General features: G+C 30.1%; 1 protein-coding gene across 3 annotated transcripts in view; it reads left to right on the top strand.

The window, feature by feature from the left end:
- Positions 1-21104, top strand: part of LOC127280497 (hemicentin-2-like) — a 174854-nt gene that overhangs the window by 137751 nt on the left and 15999 nt on the right. For all 3 annotated transcript variants that reach the window (XM_051303522.1, XM_051303521.1, XM_051303520.1), the window contains 2 exons: positions 20057-20167; positions 20425-20640. In XM_051303522.1, the coding sequence (XP_051159479.1) occupies positions 20057-20167; positions 20425-20640 (327 nt within the window). The remainder of the gene's footprint in view (positions 1-20056; positions 20168-20424; positions 20641-21104) is intronic.

The following is a 21104-nucleotide window of genomic DNA, read 5'->3' as shown; positions in this document are numbered from 1 at the left end:
ATCAATATACGCGGTGATATACTGCGCATTGAGTAGAATCTAGTGTGTTATAAAAGAAAAATAAAAAAAAAAAGAAAAAGAAAGAAAATGGTAAAAAAGTTTTGTAAAGGGTAAAAAGGAAAATGGGTGTCGAGAAACGAGAAGGCGGATGTCCTGAACTTGGTTGGAAAGCGAAGAGCAATTATTTCTCCCAAGAACAATTCGATAAGAGTCTCATCGTCGCACGTGCTTCCTGAATCACGTTGAAGCAGTGCGGTGAGAGAAGAAGAGAAAAAAAAAACAAGAAATTGTTTGATTTTCTGTTCTATTTTTTTTTTCAATTCAACGTGACTCTCTATGAACGCGATCAATTCCCATCATTTTTTCAAAACAACAATTAAACGTCTAATTATTACCGTAACAATAATGAATTTTTAAAAAAAAATTTATTACTAAATGAAAAAGTAGTTATTTTAAAACAAAAATTCACATTTCAGTTTATTCGTTTTATTCCTTGATTTATTATGTACAATAACAATTTGTCGCCGAAATGATGAAAGTAAATATTTAATAATGTAAATTAAAAATTCCTCTGATTTTGCAGATAAGCCAAATTTTTTCTGTTTAATTTTTAACTAAATTTGTTTTAAAAAAAAATTGTTCTTATTTTGCAGTTAACCCAATTTTTATTCATTTAAAAAAAAGTTCCCTTTTTTATCTTTTAAAAAGAATTAAAATGTTATTATTTTATTTATCGCAATATTAATGATGAAAAAAAAATATAAATTCCAGTAATTTAAAAAAAAAAAATTTCAAATTTTTTATTCCCTTTGAAAAATTGAACCAAAGACAAAAAGAAATAATAAACTTTCCGTTACTGACCGCAAAACTATTTCAATTTTGAATCTGGAAATTTTCACGAAACTCCTTTACCAACAATTTAAATCACGAACAACTGTGGTTATAGCACTTTGGATTTTGTGACTTTTATTTTATTTTTATTTTTTTGAACAGCTAAAAACCATTTGGAATTGTGGTTTAAGTGATATGAACGTCAAAATACGACAATATAATTGTTATATTCATTTTTTTTCCGAATAATTTTTTCCTTAATTAGATATACTATAAAGTGGCTAAATTTTCACTAGACCAGGGTGAGGTAGTTGACGAGAATTATAAAAAATGGCGAGTAGGGACAATGGCAGTATTTTGTACAGGGTGATCAAACTCAACACAGGGATGGATAGCCAAATTATAAAGTGGAACATCCGAAATGTTACATTTCCACAGATGCAACATTTGGGACGTTCCATTTTATAATTGAGCTACACATCCCTGCGTACAACTGTTGAGTTTCATCATCTTGTCCAAAATATTTAAATTCTTAAATTTTTCTTTAACTTCAAATTCTTTTAAACTCATGTTTTCATTTTTTACGAAAAAAAAATTCTTCTCTTTTCCCATGGAGAAAATCTACTTTACCCTCTGTGTAATCTCATTACTTTTTGTGATTTATATATATATTTTTTTTTAAATTTAAGGTTGACTTTCCCATCTAACTATATACATATACAACTTCCGTCGCCTCTTTAAAAAGAACAAAAGACGCGAGCAAAACAAAAGCTTGCAACGCGGAAGGTCCAGAGACACGTAACTGGTAATTTTATCAGGTTGAGCGTTAATTGGCATTCATTACCTAGTCGGTTGCTTGTATACAAAACCGGTGGTATATAATACTGTGTGTGAGAAGTTGTAGCAGCTTGAGGTGGTAGGGGGTGGGAGTGGATAGGAATGAGGGGTCAGAGAAAGAGTGTCGTGGTGATGGGGTGAGAAGGGGAGGTTTGCGCAATGCTAATTATCCTGTAGGAAAATTCTTCCACGAACTCATGCACATTTCCCCCTCACCTAATTTTCTACTCCACATCCTTTTTCCTCATACCCAAGTTCACTTTATTTTCTATTCCTTTCTCACCAACCCCCTTCCCCCCTCAAACCCCCTTGTCCACTCTTTATTCAACACGATCTCTTCTTGCGCCTGCACGCAGGCAACCTGCTGAGCTTTTCCCAAAGGGGATTGCCGTGTATAAAGTATATGGGGTACGTCCATAACTTCTGAACGCTACTGTTAATTGGATTCTTCTCCTATTTCGTTTATATGACCTCACGTTTTGCCTCTCATTTATTTCATCCACCCCCTCATTCTTTTCTTTTTTTTTCTAAACATTTATCTTGTACAGTAAATTCAAGATTATAAATATAAATCTCCCTGTATTTAAAAAAAAAATGTCAGAGACAAAAAGTTGTAAGTTCAATGAAAAAAAAAAATTATTGGAAAATACACTCAACTGTTGTATTTCCGATTTGACGGTATTTTGAAAAATCGTGACAATTCTATATAATAATTTTATTAGTACTGTGTCGTAATTAAAGTTAATTTTTTAATTTTTTCCAGATAATCCTAACATCATTTCAATTTAGAAAGAAGATAAACTGTTATCGCAGTGAAGAAAGAAAAAAAAGGTTTGTTTTATATTAATGATGAATAATAATGAGCATAACTGCTTAATAATAATCAATTGGGTGTACAAGAATTAAAACCTAATTCAAGGTCATGAATCATAAGGCGTTCATAACCTAAAAATTCTAGTTACACTTCAATAATACCAATAAGAAATCTTCAAAAATCGTGAAACATAAAAATTGAAACCTAACCTCAAAATTCATCGTCTAATCGGAAGGACAGAATTTATGCAATTATTGTTTTTTTTCTAATTACTAACTAGTAAATTTTTCTTTCTATTTTCTCAACAATTTTTGCGAGTAAAAACTAAATTTTTCAAGTTTTAGAAAAAAATGACATATTTTCATATTATTTGTATACATATATATATTTTTTTTCTGGTCATATTGTGTTGTCTGACAGTTTATATAGACGAGGCTTTAATTGCGACGGATTTCCCCAGTTAAAATGAAGAGAAAAATAGATGCACATTTATCACTGAAACTCCGAATATCAGTATTTTAAACGAATATTTTCATGAAAGCGTCAATGATGCATAAAACGAAAGTGCAACGTTGTTGAATATTTTTTTATTTTTCACGGCATTAATTTATCGTCAGCTAAAGTAATTACTTCCATTCGTGAAGCTTTTTCTCCTTTTTGAATAAATGTTTGACAAAATATTTTTTTTTAACTATATAAAAGTTTTTTTTTCAAAACGAATAATAATTAACAATTAAAATTTTTTTTCTCAAAAACAATAGATTTGAAAATCAATGCGTTTTTAAATTAACTGTATTGTCGGGAAAATATTTGAAAAAGGCTATAAAGTTTAATACTTTTTAATTATTAATTCCTTTTTTAGTTTTGAAATAAGTTTTGAGATGTTAAATATATATATATGAATATGCTATAACTATTCGGTTCGTTTGGTGAATTTTTCTCTACAACCCTATATCATATAAAGATTCTCAAACGTTGAGGAATAAACGATTCGAAATGAAGTTTCCAACTGCCTGACTGGACATAAATCCCATTATTGAGTGTTTCCAAGTGAAAACTTTTGCCTTCTCTTGCAATGTTCGTACAGAAGAATACAAAAAAAAAATGTAGCAGTCATGAACGAAAAATTTCGATGTATCATTCGCTATTTATCGGAAAGGTATAAAAAGCATTTAAGTTGGTCTTTCAAGAACGGGACTTATAATTTATATATATCGTTCCAATTTCGAAATGTCTCGATGAAAATAACAAAGTTTTTTTTTATTGCATTAAAGTGACGGGGGAACAATTTCTTTGGGCGTGAAAATTAAATAAAAAAAATGATTTAATCCGATATTAAATTGCTAGGTGCTAAAAAATTTCTTTTTTTAATGTTTTTCTTAGTGATTTTAAATTATGTAATAAAAAAACTGAAGTATTTTTTTTTATTTCTTATTCGACATTTGTCATGATTAAAACTACCGCACCTTGTTTTAGTGAAAATTTAGTGACTTTACAATTAGAATTAAGTTACCAAAAAGTCACTAAATTTTCACTAAAGCAGGGTGCGGTAGTTTTAATCATCACAAATAGCGAATGGGAATTTTGTTTAGTTACATTTGGTATCTTTTCCTAGAATTTAATTAGAGCCAATGCACAATACTTTCGCGGTCTCTCAGACCCCTATAGCAGTATTATGGTTAATTAAGAAAAATTGCTTTATATTACATAAAAACAATAATAATTTGTTAATTTTTGGGAAAAATTTGGCAATTTTTTAAAAAATTGATAACTTTTTTCATTTATAAAAATGTGCAACGTCTTTTTTTTCCTATAGTATACATGCGCGGCTAAAGGTACATTTCTATCAACCTGTTAGTCTGAACCACAGAAAATTTATCACACGTCAGTCCACGAGATGGGCAAACTACGTTTCAACGTATATCTAATATCTATCTATCTATCTATCCATTCCCCCCCTATACAAAAGAGGAAAAATATTCATGTTACCCGCCCGTTACCGGGTCACGCGAGAGAGAGAGAGAGAGAGAGGACTTATTGGATCTAGGGGAATATTTTCTCATAGGATTTATTCCCGTCAGGTTGCAATCACGATACATGTATCTCTTTCAAAGAAGATTTGCCCCGAGGCAGGGAAATTCGATTTTCAAACTTTAAATTGTGAACCAAAGTCACCCCCCCCCCCACCACTACTGCATACATATATCTATGTGTCCTCTAATCTTCTTATTTTGACCCGATTAAAAAGGCACCTGTTTCTTATAGATTAGGCTTTTTTTGATAACTGCACCAGCTCTGGAAAAAAGGGTAAAAAAATTTATTTACCTTTTTTGGTTTTTAAATTAGAAAAAAAAATATTTCAACTCCTTTTTTTGAAGAACAATATTTAAAATTGTAATTAGAAATTTTAATGAAAGTCATTTTAAAATGGGTAAACGGGAAATAAATGCCTTGCATTATTAACATCTTATTAAGCGAAGAGTAATTTAATTACCGCTGCATACATTTTTTTTATAAATTATAAATTTCTTTTTTGTTAAGAAAAAAAGTGAATATATTTTGTAATTTAATTATGAAGTGAGAAATTTTGCATCTATTTTTCTAAAATTAAATAAATCAATGTTCCACTTTATATTTATACATATAGTTAATGTGATGTATTTTTGCGTAACATTTTATGTCAAAAAAAAAAAAATTTTTTTTGTAAAATATTCAAAAAAAATTTTCGTACGAAATCAAAATAAATATATAACTATTTTTTTCTATCTAACAAAAGAGGGGACAAAAATAGAAGATAAAAAATTTACTTCCAACGACGATTTTTTTTCATTCGTTATTAATATTGATCGATTCACGAATTAATTCCCTCGACTTTGTATTTCATCCTCTATAATGCTTATCTATAAAATCCCATTAAATCTTGCCACTTAAGTCCCCGGCTATAAATAATCATGTATAACTTATAAGTTCCCTTAGTTGATAATATTAAAAAAAAATGATTTGTTAAACTCCTCTAAAGCCCCACAAAAAAGGGCGCAAATTTGTCACATGAAATAAATTTCTCTTATCCAAACAATGCTCCATATTCAAAATATACACACAAAGTAAATAACTGTAAATTCTGTACATATGCATTTCGTTGTTAAAACACCAAATTTTTTTCCCTCGAAAAAAATTTCCTACAAAATAAATATATATTTATTAAAAAAAAAAGTTAAAACAATATATTGTGGGTTTTCGATAACAATAAATGATATTTTTTGTAATTATGTTTTGTTAACATGTGACTAACCTAAATTTTAAGGTTATGTTTACCTAATTGTAAGACTGAATTTTGAGGTTATGTTTCAATTCTTATTAAGGATTTTTGAAGGTTTTTTTTGGTATTATTGAAACTACATTTTTAGGTTATGTAGACTTAATAGTTTGACAAAATATAATACGACATAAACTACATAATAAAATTATTATAGAAGTGTCACGACTTTTTCAAATGTCATCAAAAGGAAAGTATTTATTGTATTATATTGTCTTTCCGGTTTGAAGACATTTTGAAAAGTCGTGACACTACTTTTATAGTAATTTTATTAGTTCGTGGCATATGGTGTTTACATTGGTTACATAATACGTTATATAATAAAATTATCATAGAAGTGTCACGACTTTTCCAAATGTCGTCAAAACGGAATGGATATATTTATGAGTGTATGTTGTTTTTGACGGCATTTTGAAAAGTCGTGACACTTCTATAATAATTTTATTAGTTCGTAGTGTATGGTTAGGGCCAATACACAATAGTTTAGGGAAGATCGTTTGCGAACGAAGTGAATGAGATGGAAAAGAACACAAATATGACTGTTCTTTTCTAACGCATGCTTCACGTTCCCGAAGGTATTTTTAAGGTCAATCCACAATAGATTCGCCAAAATGAAGCACGAGTTAGAAAAGGACAGAGATATATATTTCTATCCTTTTTCATTTCACGCAAAAAAATCTTCGCGAAACTATTGTGCATTGGCTCTAAAAACTATAAGCCACGAACTAATAAAATTATTATAGAAGTGTCACGACTTTTCAAAGTCAACTACCGCCCCCTGTTCTGGTGAAAATTTAGTGGTTGGTTTCGATTGTCCCTACTCGCCATTTGTCATAATTCTCGTCATCTACCGCATCCTGTTCTAGAAAAAATTTAGTAACTTTATAGAAACTTTTAATTTTAACAAGAAAGTCACTAAAATTTTACTAGAGCAGGGTGCGGTAGTTGACGAGAATTATGACAAATGGCGAGTGGGGACAATGGAAACCAACCTAGTGACTTTATTGTTAAAATTAAAAGTTACTAAATTTTCACTAGAGCAGGGTGCGGTAGTTGACGAGAATGAAAAAAAATTTATTTTGTTACTAGAAAAGTAGTAGCCAAATTTCGATTATTAAGCAATTAAGCTCATTATTATTCATCATTAATATAAAACAAACCTTTTTTTTCTTCTTACTTCACTGCAATAACTTAGTTTATCTATATTTGTCTGCCAATCAGGGTTAGTTTTCTGAAAAAAAATTGACGTTTAAGAACCGATTCACAAATAAGATGAAAAAATTTCGTTAAAATTAGAACATTAACGTGCAAATGACGGCTATGTAAAAAAAACACAAGTTTTTATAGTGACAAATCTTTTACAAGAGGGAGAGAGAGAAATGGTGCAAGTGGTGAATTCTAGCTCTTAGATTGACCCTTGAGTCATCATGACAAATGGAGATGATTTCTCGAGTTCGGATTGCTCTCAATCAACATCTGTCTTGAAGATCACCTCTATAACACAAGTTTAACTCCATCAGCTTTAAAATAGTACTTTAATTAGAATCGCATTTTTTAAATTTCCTAAAAATTCAATTATTTCAAAATTAAAAAAAAATTACTGAAAGACAATATGATTTTTGTTTACGCCTTTTTTTTACTTTGGGCATCTATTGATTTTGACGAGAGAGAGAGAGGGATTATATCCCTTTTTTACTAAAAGGTTCATGAAAATTGAATCCAAAAATTATTTGAAGAAGAAATTTTTGTGCAAGCACGTAGAAGAGTATTTTTTTTCTCTCTCTCTCTCTTTTATAAGTTAGGAAAAATTGCATTGTATGGATTTTGTTATAGGTAAAAGAATAGTAATATCTCTGGTTTGGTTGTGTGAAACGTGTGCACGAGACGTGCTCGCTTTTACAGATGGTTGAATACATATGTATTCACATGTGTCTGGTTATTCATAAATATATTTATATAAAATATATATGTATATATATATAATCCCAAGTTATACAATAAAGTGAGTTTACAAAATAGCTCCTTTCGCTTTTCACTAAATTCACTAGAGAAATCCAACGCTTTTACATTTTTTTTCCCTGGATCGTTTGCACTCTAGGGCACTTGACTCATTCTTCGTTGAGGATTCTAGTGGTTTTTGGTTTTATATAAACAAGAAACGACGCTCTCTTTCAACTCCATATTTTCCTAAGCCCTCCCTTTAAATCTCGGCTCAGTGCATTACGTCTGTACTGTTATTCATGTATTTCGAGCGCAAGGCCGTCTAGTTGGGTAACGCTGGAATCAAGAGCCGGGATAAACTACGCGCGAGAGGTTGTATTCGGAAACACAAGAGGAAATTGCGAAAACTCCTTTACCATACTGTATAGTATTTTATAATATACCACAGTGTACCATAATAAACCATATATACCATAGAATATAACAAATTTATACTGTACCACAAAATATCATATATACAAGTTTGGGTAATAATTAAGGCCACAAACACGATTTGTGGTTATTCTTGAGAGAGAGAGAAATTCATTTTTTCACTCGTTTGTCATAGTTTTTAGTTGAGAAAAGGAGATTTCTGACGTGTATAGTTAACCTCTCGTAACTTTATGCTGGATTACTGTATTTCAACAGATTTTACGGACTTTCCACAGGGGGATTTTCCCTGGGATTTTGGAAGATATTCTCCCTGCTTTCCTGGGGATTTCAGAAACTTCGCATAGTTTCTACAGATGTTTCAAATTCTCACAACAAAACGACATTTGCTCCTATATATTCATAAAACTTTTGCCAAACAAATGTCCCTCGTCATTGTTATTTTCATTTTCAAAACATTTCTCTTTGTTTCCATTTTTTTTTTGTCAAAATCTTTTCCTATTACAAAATCATTGAAAACTATTAGTAATAAAATTTTGAGTTTATAATATTTAAAAAAAGCGGGTAAAATTAAAATAGCTTAAAAAAAATTAGAATTTAATAATCGGGGGAAAAAAACAGCATGTTTCGAAAAATATAAAAATTTTTTTTTTTTATCAGTAACCAACAAATGTATCACATATTGTATCATAATTTTTTCAAACACATTTTACCTTACATTTTTTCATAAAAATAAACAATTACTTTATGAATGATATATTTATTTACTGCAATATTTAATGGAAAATTCAATGTTCTTGTATGGATTTTTTTTAAATATTACGTTCAGTTATAAACTGTATATATATATATATATATATATATATATATACATATATTTATGTAAAAGTAATATTTTATTGATTTTATTTTTTAAATATGGTGCTTAAAATTTAATATTCTCGAGTCATTTTATTCGAGAATTAAAAATTTTATGCAACCATAAATTTTATTAGAGAGAATAAATTTCTCAAACATAAAGAATTTTAATTCATTGCCAGTAAACTTTTGTTAAATAATATTATATATATATATATATATATATATTTCGTTTTTTTCAACTCATATTTTAATATATTTCAAATTTATTCACAAGCCGGATTATTTATAATGCGAAAAAATACATTATTCCAGTATTTTATTGTACTTTAATATTTACAAAAGAGACAAATGTTATTTATTTTACTTAAAATGCAAAATGGAAGCATATTTTTGTTACATTAAAAAAATTATATTATTCACAAGAGAATTTTTTTTCCATTTTGAATATTAATTTGATAATGAAAGAACTAAATGCAACTTAAAGTATAATTAAGTTTTTTTTAAAAATAATTATTACTTTTTAAAAAATAATTATAAAATTTCATAAATAGTTATTGATATAAAAAATGACCGACATAGAAATCTACATTACCGACTGATAGTCAAAACAGGAAAATAAAATTTTTTAAAATTACCGACATAAAAATCTACATTATCGACTGATGGTAATGTAGATTTCTATGTCGATAATTTTTTATATTTTCATTTTTCAAAAATGTTTACCCTAATATGAAAATGTTACCTTTGAAATTCGAAATACGTTTGTTTCACTGTATTAGTGTATTATAATTATTATAAAATTATTTGCAAATTTAGTTCAATTTGTTAGAGTAAAAAATTTAAAAAAAAATTAAATAAAGTGGAAGCAGAAAACGACGATTCAAAGAGGTTAGGTTCGATTACATAACAACGCGTCAAACGTTTTTAATTGGGCAGTAATATTTCGATTAAATAGTCTCGTGGGGTGATTGGCGTGTACCCCCATCACATGACCATTATATATATAAAGGTTCGTCAATTCACAGAGAACTTCAGTGAGCGTTCTCCATTGCGATGGAAACAAATATTTTTTATAAAAGTGTTTAAAAAATTGGAAAAATGTCAAAAATATAAAAATTGGAAAAAAATATTAAAATTCAATTTATATTTAATTTAAATAAATATTACATTTTCACTAAAATAGAAACAATCAAAGGCATTATAAATCTTTTTTTTTCCTAAATCTGTAAAATCAATAAATTTTGATGAAAAAAAAATTGTTTTTGCTTAAAAAGAATTAGCAAAATGATTGTTAAAAAAAACTTCTACTAGAATTCTATAAATATAGTTTTTTTTTAAAGTAAAGATAAAGAAAGATTTATGTTTCCTTGATGTGCAGCGAAACCGCCCTCACTTAGTTGATGCAAAAAAAAAAGTAAAGTATATACATGAAGAATGTGAGCAAAAATGGCAATTGGTCAGCGAGAAACGTTTACAGTACACGCCAGCTTTCAAAATTATCGGAAACACTGAATTTCCCTTCAATTATCGTAAATTTCACCACCGGGGAATTTTTTTTTTTTTTTTTATTCATCCACTATTATATATTTCATCAATGTACTGCACTGCAAACTCAAACAATAATAATCCAATACTGTATCAAATTATTATCGTATACATATTTTCCAATTTGTAATACCAAAAAAGGGAAATAAAAATTTATTGGAATTAATTTTTTCATATATACATTTTTATTGTCTATCAGGTAGTAAAATAATTGTACAGCGGATTTTTCAAAAGCCGAAAAAATAATTATAAAAATGAAAAATTTTGTTGAGGAAAAATAATATTTTTTTATAAAAAAATCATAAAAATGAAGCCAAGTGCAAAGTCAATTTTTAATATATAGTGTGGAGAAAATTTTCTGTCTCTTGGAAACAATTTAAGGAAGTTGACTAAAAGGATTCCCTTGAAACGTTGATTTGATTCGCTGGATTTTAGGAGATGGCGTATTGTCTTAGACGTTAATAAGATTCTCTTTGGAATATATATTCACTATTTTCAAGTCCCCCAAGGTCTTCTTCCTTATTGCTCCTCGAAATCCTCTCAACATTGTTACATCAAATCCCACAAGGATATTTAGAAGGATCCCACAAATCCGTGACTTCTCTCTCTCTCTCTCTCCCATCTCTATATAACACATCGTGAACCCTCTACTACTCTTACTACAAAAGAGACAATCTGTTAAATGTTCGCTTCCGGAAACCACACAGGGAATATGTATAAGAATCCGTAAATTCCACACGCCCATTCTATATTCCCATTTGAATTCTTCTTCTTCGAAACTTTTTACACACCCAAAATTATCACACCAAGTTTTGTTTAAAAAAAAAAAAGAATATCAGTTCTCCTTGAGGATTATAATTTTTCTGTTTCAAGGACATTTTCACAATGAAGAAATTTCTTTTTTTTGAAAAAGCAATTTTTAAGAAGAAGTTTGCGGATAAATTTTTCTTCTTCTTTGGATGGTGGCGTTAAATTCACAGATGGTAAGTTCAACGATTTGGAATGAAGTTTCTCGTTTACTGGGGAAATTGCCTGTTACTTACGAGTTCAGAAATCACAATCACGCTTTGGACATAAATTTCAAACCAAGTAATTACACTTTTGCATTAATGAAACTCGAGGCAGTTATAAATTATATTTTATACTGGAAAATTTATCTTTCACCTCTAGGTCCTGACTTCATATTTTCGTCAACAAATTTCCGTTGGGAAATAATTGTTTTAAACAATTATGCAAAATCCATTCTAAATTGGGGAACATTTGCATATGTTGTAAATTAGGCCAAGTGGTTTCTTAAAAAAAAAAAAGTTTGAAGAAAGTAGTTTCTGATTTTCTTTTGAAAATGGTGATTTAGAGGTGGGGAGTTGAGGACCGAGGACAAGAGTGTAGACTCGCGTTCTGATTGGTTGCAGCATTTGTAATGTCTGGAGGTATAAACAGAGGAGTCAAAGCAACGTGGGCCTCAGTTACTGTTCTATAACAGAAGCTCTTACAAAGATTAACCTTTCGGATGTTATGCAGGAGTAAAAAAAGTATTTTGTAAAAGTGTTTGGAAAATTAAAGAAAAACGAATATATATTCAAAGTCATCGAATTCATCTACAGCAGTAAAAAAGTATTTTATAAAAGTGTTTGGAAAATAAAAAAACTTATTTAAATAGACAAGGAAAATTAGTGGCAAATTAAAAAAATAATTTTTCAAAACTGGCACGTGTCCAATTTTTTTTCTGGAAATTAAATACCTTTTTTCACCTTTCGAAATGCATAATTGGAATTATTATCTCGAATTCTAATCAGAAAGGCAGACAGCGTACAACTGGCCTCTACTGTCTTATCAAGACGTTTCATTGTACCTCTGCAAATCCGGTGCAAACACACGTATTCAAGGTTTACGTGCAACCCCCCATATCTGGAAAGCTTTTAACATGCGAATCTCGTAAATACTGCCCAAATAGCTATGTTAATTCCTCTGCATAAATTTGTCGGGGCCACAATTATGTTCGAGTTAATATTTCACTGCCCACACTATATAGAAATTATAGATCAAAAGCAAATATGAACAGCATTTCCATGGTAACATGAGATGAAAATTTATTATTTCAACTTTGAACAATGAAAGTTCTATTTGCAATTTAGCGCAATGTCTCTTGACATACTATCCGAAAATTGAAATTCGTCCTCGTAGTTACATACACACTCGGAATCTTCTCAAGTCGTTGATGCTTGAAAATTGATTTCATCCGCTGACATATATTCTACCATTTGGAAATTATTTAATAAAATTCCCCTTCATAAATTTTTTTCCCTTTTTTTATCATTTTCTTCTTCAATAAAAATTACTACTAAAATTAATTCTTTTAAATTATTTTTGTTTCGTCAAAGAAAAATTTTATTTAAATGATTTAACTTGAGAACGATTAAAAATGAAAATTTTTCCATCACTCTCTTGAATTACGGGATAAACACAATTTTGCACAGGATGCGTACAAAGCACCAAGCGAAATTTACATGAAATTGCACACAGTTGTTTGAAGAGCAAGCGAACAAAACCTGATAGACCCATTTAGATAAAAAAAATAAAAATAAAAAAAGATACACAACTTTCAGACACGACAAGGTTGTTTTAAAATGAAAAATATGCGAATTTCCATTTAAGATTAAAAAACAGATTGAATTTTTTGCAAAAACTATTCGATACTAATCAATAAATCTTTCGTTAATTTTGTAAATAATTTATAAATTTACACAATTGGGAAAAACAGTAAATAAAAATTGATATTAAAGTCCTCTAGGACAAGTGTCTCTGGTTTTCTTATATAATTTGTCATGCGTTGTGCCTTTTCTTGCAACAAGAAAGGACAGGAAGAAGAGGCGAATTGTGAGAAAAGGGGGATTTTGGTCTTGAGGTTAACTGAACTTTTACCCTTCCTGTCTTCCCTGTTCCAATCTAGAAACATTGAAACCAGAGTGCCTTCAAGTTTCAAGTGTCCAAGTTTGAGAGGTTTTGAGGTTACCTCATCCAAATTGGAAGTGTTGAACTTTAGGCGGTTTACAACGTTGTAAACTTACGGGAGAGACTAATTTCGAACGTTCCTTTGTCTTTGAATTTAAAATATTCAATAGGTTTAATCAGAAATCTTAATTGACATTAGTGTATTGGAAAAATAATTAAAATTTCATTTTTATGAAATATAATTTTAACTGATTTTAATAATTGTAAATATAAGGAAACTTTGTTTTGAAATATGATGCTAATTATAACATGCTTCAATTAATTTTCACAAATTTTAATATATATATACATTCCAATGAAATTAATTCTGTTCATTTAGAAGAGATGTTGTTACGCTCGTATTAAATTTGATCCAAAAACTCACGTAATTACTTTGCTGGTTTAATTATTATTCTCTTTTATACTGAGAGTTATTAAATTCTCTATTTCAGGATAATAAATAAATATAAAATGTTCCTTCAAAGCCTGCAGAAAGAATTTTCTAAAATATTTTTCTAGAAGCTACAAATTGAGGTTAATTTAAAATAACAGTAAACTGTCAGAACATCAAATTTATTTTAACAAAACTTCAATTATTATTTGCTCCACTCCCAATGGTTTCCTTTAAAAAAAACTGAAGACCATTAGCAACAATTACTCATTTAATTGTCCTGGTGAATAAATTATCCATTCAAGAGGATAGGAAATTGGGGTTGGAATCATTTAAAGTTTTCTATTTTCGGTGACGAGGTGATGGGGACGGGGTCAAAAGGAATAGGCAGTTGAACTAGTGGTGGTAATGTTCAATGAAAGAGGGTCAAGAGGTTGGGCGGAGAAAAGTGGTTGGTGGGTTTGATTTTCTCAGAAGGGGTGAGGGGGTACACGGATGGTTTGAAACAAGAAAGATAGTCTACAGACAAAAGAGACCGAGGGACATTGTGGTTCATGGAAGGATAGCAATTATTGTAATGGCTTTCAACGATGGAGAACCAAACGAGCTTTCGGGGAGACGTTGTTTCACTTTGTCTCCTGAGTCAGCAACGACGAGAACAGGTCCTAACCCTTAGAAATGTCCCGCAAGACCTTGTGACACGTGTTGGTCCTTATCAGCGAATAACGAATGTTCAAATCGATCTCTCTCAAAGCGACAACTTCCAATTCTCAAAATATATTATATAATTCCGAATTGTAACCTTTGATCAATAAAATTCGGAATTAATAAAGTTGTAAAAATAGAGTGTTTTACCCCAAAAATAGAGCAACATGAAACAGAAAAAAAATTCAAATCACAGAAGCTTATCCTCTGTATACTGACAAATATATATTTTTTTTTGTAAATCCAGAGAAAGCTGTCCAGCAAAAACAATAGGGTGAAAAAAACAAAAACTTGTATTGTAGAAATAGAACGAGTTTTTCAGATGAGAGAATTTTGTGAATGTTACAGAATAATTTGATTACAAGGTTTTTTTCTGCAAAAGAAATCAAATGTATTTTTGAAACTACATAATTCTGAAAAATATGATAAATGAACAAGAGTATAAGTCTCGAAATGGAGTAATGGGATCGTAAATAAGATTTAGTAGTATTTTAAAGATGATTCTTAAGATACGTTAGAGAACGAGGATTTCTATTAAGAATCCATTTGCGAGATATTGAAACGAAAAGAAGAAACTGGCTTTGTCGACCTTGAGAACCAACCTGCAATCCCAATTTATGGTAGAGCTGCATCGATCCGAAAGGTTGTGAAGGGAGGAAAAACGGACTTATACCTATGTGTCGTTCGGGACATCCACTTCCGGTGCACCGGAAGCACGTTTTGAACCAGGTCCCACGAGTCCCGTCCCCTTCGATAACGAATCACGTCGATAACCATTACTGAAGGTATACCAGAGACTTCTTTTCAGAGTCAGGTTTCTTTCAAACCTACTGGAATTCTTCTACAAAAATACACTATCTCAAATGTCAAAAAAAGTATTTTTTAAAAATTCTTTTTTTCTCTCTCAAATTTATAAATTATTCATTGCAAAAAAAATGTAACACATAATAAAAATTTTGAAATTAAAATTTGATGTAAAAAAGGAAGTTGATGCGATTATATCATAAATGTAGATCACGTCGTAATTGAAAAATTAAAAAGCAGAAATGAAAGCTTCGTGTCACGTAGAGGAGTTATCGACCCCTTGAGGATTTTTATACGTCTCCCTTTGGCCACGAGACAAAACTTGTCAAGAAGACACTCACTTCGCCTTCGGGAACAACGAGACAACCAGGACCTTGTTATCCCTTCAAAACTTTTCACACGTAATTTATTTAGCTTATAAACTTCTTTTTTTTAACGGAACTTGACGATCGATCACAAAAGAAAAATGGTTCTCGCTAGTTAAAGGTAAAAATATAAATCTCTCTCTCTCTCTCTCACTCTCTCTTCCGATTTACATAGACAGTAAAAGGAGAAATAAAGCGGAAAATTCATTCTTTTATATGCAGTATTTTTTTAAAATGAAATATGACTTTCTGCATAGTGATGGAACATCGACGTTTTTTTTATGAAGTGATCTCAAGAAGTAAGGGAAGTATAGGAACACGCGCTGTGATTGGCGGACGATTACGTTGGGAGCAGTTTGGAGGGGGGTATAAATAGAGAGACTATTCTACTCGGGGCCTCATTTTAACGAAGTTGCTCATCGGAGCATGTTCTCTTTGGAACCTGAACTATGCGAACGGATGTTACCAACAAAGTAAAAAAAGTATTTTATAAAAGTGTTTGGAAAATTTTAACAATAAATACCTAACAACAAAATTATAACAAGTTTGTATCAAATGAAATTTTTTGAAAAAAAAGTTGGAAAATTCTACAAAATAATTCCCATCAATAATTTATTTTTAGTAAATAATAAAAATTAAATTTTCAGTTTTAAAGTTTCAAAAACGTATTCTAAATAAAAACAAAAAAAAATGTTTATTTAAAAAATCATCTCCGTGTTGCAGATTAAATCGAAATATGTAAAAATGGAATTTTAAATGTCTTTATAAAAAATGCAAACTAAAATTGAAGTATATAAAATAAATCCGTGAAAAACAAATTGTCGATGCATCCACCCCCCAAAAAAAGGGGATGTAAATTTGTCAATAAAGTACTCGCATCCTGATAACGATTGCAACAACAGGCGAATAGCAGAGTAATTAAGCGCAGACAAACCCCTTCCCCTTATCCATACTCTTTTTTTTACGCAAGCCACCACCACCACCGCTAATGCGGATGCAACGAAAGTAACTTCCGCTTTTTGTCTGTCACTAAAAATGAATGAGCAGCCATAAAGCTATGAAGTTACATGAACGGGCGTCGGTGTTAAATCGATTTAAGCTCCTTCGTGACAAAGTACTACGGGGGCTTCAGCTCATTTACTCTGGAGGCTTGATGCAAATTTGCCTCGTTTGATGCAAATACCGAATCCCTCTCCCACCACCACCTCCCCCTTTTCCGCCCGTCACCCTTTTCTCATCCACAAAGGGTGTTAGCCAAGTGAAGTGATCACAGATATTTTGCATACATGTTACGAGAAATATTTCCTGGATATTTAAAATTTACATACATGAATAACATAACGCTTTCTTTTGCTTCTTTTCCACCTCCGGCAACCCCCCCCCCCACCGAAAAAAACTTTCGCAAATTTTCTCTTTTACGTGTATATTATATACACTTGTAACCATATCTAGTTTTTTTCATCTTTTCTCCATAGCTATTCATTAAACTGTAAAAGCATGAAAACGTTTTGTGTTGTTACCTTGTGGCAAAATTATTAGTGTTCTTTTTCCATATGAGCAATGCTGTTTACAGTTTCTAGCTATTAACATAAAATGAGTGTGCTTTAAACTTTGCAAATCGTAAATTATCATTTCAAAACGTAGCTTAATTTTAAATACACTGAATATAGAGGTTTTTTTAAAAAATATTTTCCTAATAAAATGCATCAAGATAATCCGTATCTTTGATGATAATAATGCCAAAATCGAATGTGGAAATTATTAACAATATTAAAATTCTTGAATCATTTTACCTAAATGAAAAAATGGACCAAAAAAAGTGAAAGACTTGTGGAATTTATGAAGAATTTAAACCACACAAGAAAGAATCTAACGATCTGGAAAATCGTGATTTACGGAATAGTGAAGTGTTGGAACATTGGTGAGAATAACATAAGAGAGTCACTGACATCTAAAGCTTCCGAAAACATTTCTTTTTCTTTTGCAGCTACACGCGCACTCGAAACGTTCATCATGTAATAAAAAAAAGGAAATTTAAAAAATGGAAAAAAACGGCGCTGTAATAAAACTTTCAATCTTTATAATAAATGTCAAATTTCACGACTTCAATAACTTAAAGCGAGAATATAAAAAAAAAATTTCAATCACAAATTGTCAACAATTGGAAGGAAATTTTTTAATTGTCTTTTTGAACATTTTAATCGGTCAGGGAGAACTATTGGAATCTATTAAATTCCAGCAGACATAGACTAATTATTGCTTGCACAACCGGATATTGAATCATGTATTAGCAATTGTTTGTGTCTATGTGTGTGTGTGTGTGCCACTAGAATTTCGGGATGTACTCATTTCCAACTCATGGAGTAATTCAATTAGTAGGAGATAATTGAATTATCATTGAATTTTTGTCCGTAATATTGAAAATAATTTTAATTACCATTTCAAAAATGTCAACTATATTGGAATCAAAATTTGTCACAATATGAAAACATTAATTCTGTATCGATTCAATTATTTGTGGTGAAAAATAGACAATATTGTTGATCTTTAAACACCTGTTTTTTTGGGAGAGGAATTTAGAAATAGGTTATTTAGTCTGTAATACTGAGAAGTTTGGATCGGTAAGTATCCAGCTAAGGGAAACAATTTACAAAGCGATCTCGAGGTGTAAGGGAAGTAGGGGGACACGCTCTGTGATTGGCGGAAGATTTCGTTAGAAGCAGATTAGAGGGGGGTATAAATAGAGGGACTGTTCTGCTCGGGGCCTCACTTTAACGAAGGTGCTTGACGGAGCTTGTTCCCTTTGGAACCTAAATTATTAAAACAGATGTTACCAAAAAGGTAAAAAAAAAGTATTTTATAAAAGTGTTTGGAAAATGTCAACAATAAATAGCTAACAACAAAATTATAACAATAGTTTGTACCAAAAGGAAAATTTTCTTAAAAAATTGTTTGTAAAATATTAACAAACAAGTTCCATTAATAAAAATACAGAAATAGTTTCTGTAAATGTAAATTAAAAATAAAAAATTTATTTTAATAAATATGAAAAATTAAATTTTTAGTTTAGTTCAGATTAAAAACAGGTTCTTTAATCTGTAATATTAAAACGTCTTGATCTGTACTAATTAACCTAAGAGTAGCAATAAGCAATGTTAATTTCGTATTCAAAAATAATTAATTTTATCATATACAAGTTAATAATATATGGTTATATTAAATCAATATATGTTTTACTAAATTATTTCAGGTTAATTAACAAAATTTCTATATGTTTTCCAGTATTAGGTATTTAGTATAATATTAATTATTATTTAGGTACGAAATATTTACAACATTTTGTTTACCCTTTATCAAATAAACGGAATTATATAATGTACGGGCATTAGAGAAACTAATTTTCCATCGTAAACATTTTTAATCTATTTGTATTACAATCATAATATAAATTATTAATATTGAATTTTCATACATAATTAGTTTTTATTATTAAATATTATATAATTTAGAAATTATTTTTTATTAAAAACAATATGGAAATTAAAAACAAATATAAAAATTATTTCCTCCTCTATTGAAAATTGTTTTTATCTTTAACCTCAAAAGATATTGTTTGCTCGATGGGAAAAACAGTTGTGGTTTTTTTTATTCTTTTCCTTGAAGTGGCTTCAATATTCGTGTAAGGTGACAGTAAATTTTCTCAATATAAGGGATTTGGAGTTGATATGCAAGAAAATGAGAGAAATACAGAAAAGATCCTTTTCTCTTTGTGTCATGTTTTTCTCTTATCCTTTTCTTTTTCTCTCTCTCCCTCTCTCTCTCGCTTTCTCTCTCGTTCGATAACACGACAGTACATTGCGACACTCTATCCGACAAAATCGATTCCAGATTTCAATTTAATGCCATCGCAAGATATCTGAAGCACGATCTTCCCAATACCAATTTCATGTTATCAGCTTTTCCGGACCAGTAAAGAATATTACCCCAACCCTTCAAGTTCAGATTCAGCTACGTATGCCAAAGCAAAAGGTCAAAAAGAATCTGATTTTTCTCAATCCATAAAACGCGAATCATAATTTTATTATATGATGATAAATTACAAATGATTTATCGTCTTTTATTGTTCCTCTAATGTTTACTATATTTTTCGAGGTGGGGATTTTACTATTAAGTACAAACGAATTAAAAGAATTTTGTTATTAAATTTCTTTTTTTTTTCCTTACAGTTCCACCTCACAGGATTGTGATAACAAGGGAAAATAACAACGTGACAGATTCGAATGTTGGTCCTTATACCGAGGGTGATACCCTGAAACTCTCGTGCGATGTTTATGGAGGTAAGTGATAGTTTGATAATTACAATAAAATGATTTAATAACTGTAATTACTATCCGCTGTAAACTACCAAGTTTCGAGAGACGTAATTGTGGCTCTATTATTTACCCTAAAGTCAACCGATGATTAATTTAAGGATTCAATTAATCTTTCCTTTCTTTTTGATTAAAAAAATATCGCAATGAATCTTTTTGAAGAATTGGTTAAAAAAACAGAAATGTTTGCACTTTTTTGCTGATAAAAGAAATTATGTTTTCAGGTAAACCAGCACCAACAGTGACATGGTATCGTAATGACAATTTTGTGAACATCAAAACAGTGACAGTGCACAACCGTAACGGAGTACCCGTGATACGTAGTGACATCGAGATAAAAAATTTGGGACGTGCTGATGTGCGTACCGAACTGACCTGCAACGCAACGAATAACAATAGATCGCTACCTCTATCCTCAACAGTACACGTTGATATGAATTGTAAGTATTCATATTCATACTATAGCGGCAATTCATACTGCAAAACCGGCCGGAATATTAAATTACAAAATTATACAGAGTCATGTACAGTGTAGTGCTTATCGAATTTGTATATGTGAGAGAGAGAGAGTGAGATTGATTTCCAACAGTTGGGAGATTTATCTCATATCACTAAACTCTGAATACGTGTACACACGCGAATGTTATTTGACGCTCTTGTAATCTATATATAATCTCATATTGCAAACTTTACTCCTTTGGACTTATCCAATATCAGTTGGATCTAAAACGGGAGTAAGAAAATAGAAAATTTGAAATTACAAAAAAAAGTTGTAATTACTTTGATTATGAATTATTTAATTAATTTACTGATATTTAATTCATAAACGTATTTAATTGATTTTATTAATAATTAATTAAGTTTTGTTTTGTGGACATTAATTTTTATTTTATACTTTGTGCAA

The sequence above is a fragment of the Leptopilina boulardi genome, unplaced genomic scaffold (genome assembly GCF_019393585.1).
Source record: "Leptopilina boulardi isolate dan_hultmark-lab unplaced genomic scaffold, ZJU_Lbou_2.1 LbouV2_248, whole genome shotgun sequence".
NCBI classification, from domain to species: Eukaryota; Metazoa; Arthropoda; class Insecta; order Hymenoptera; family Figitidae; genus Leptopilina; species Leptopilina boulardi.
This window is presented reverse-complemented; position numbering and strand designations above follow the sequence as displayed.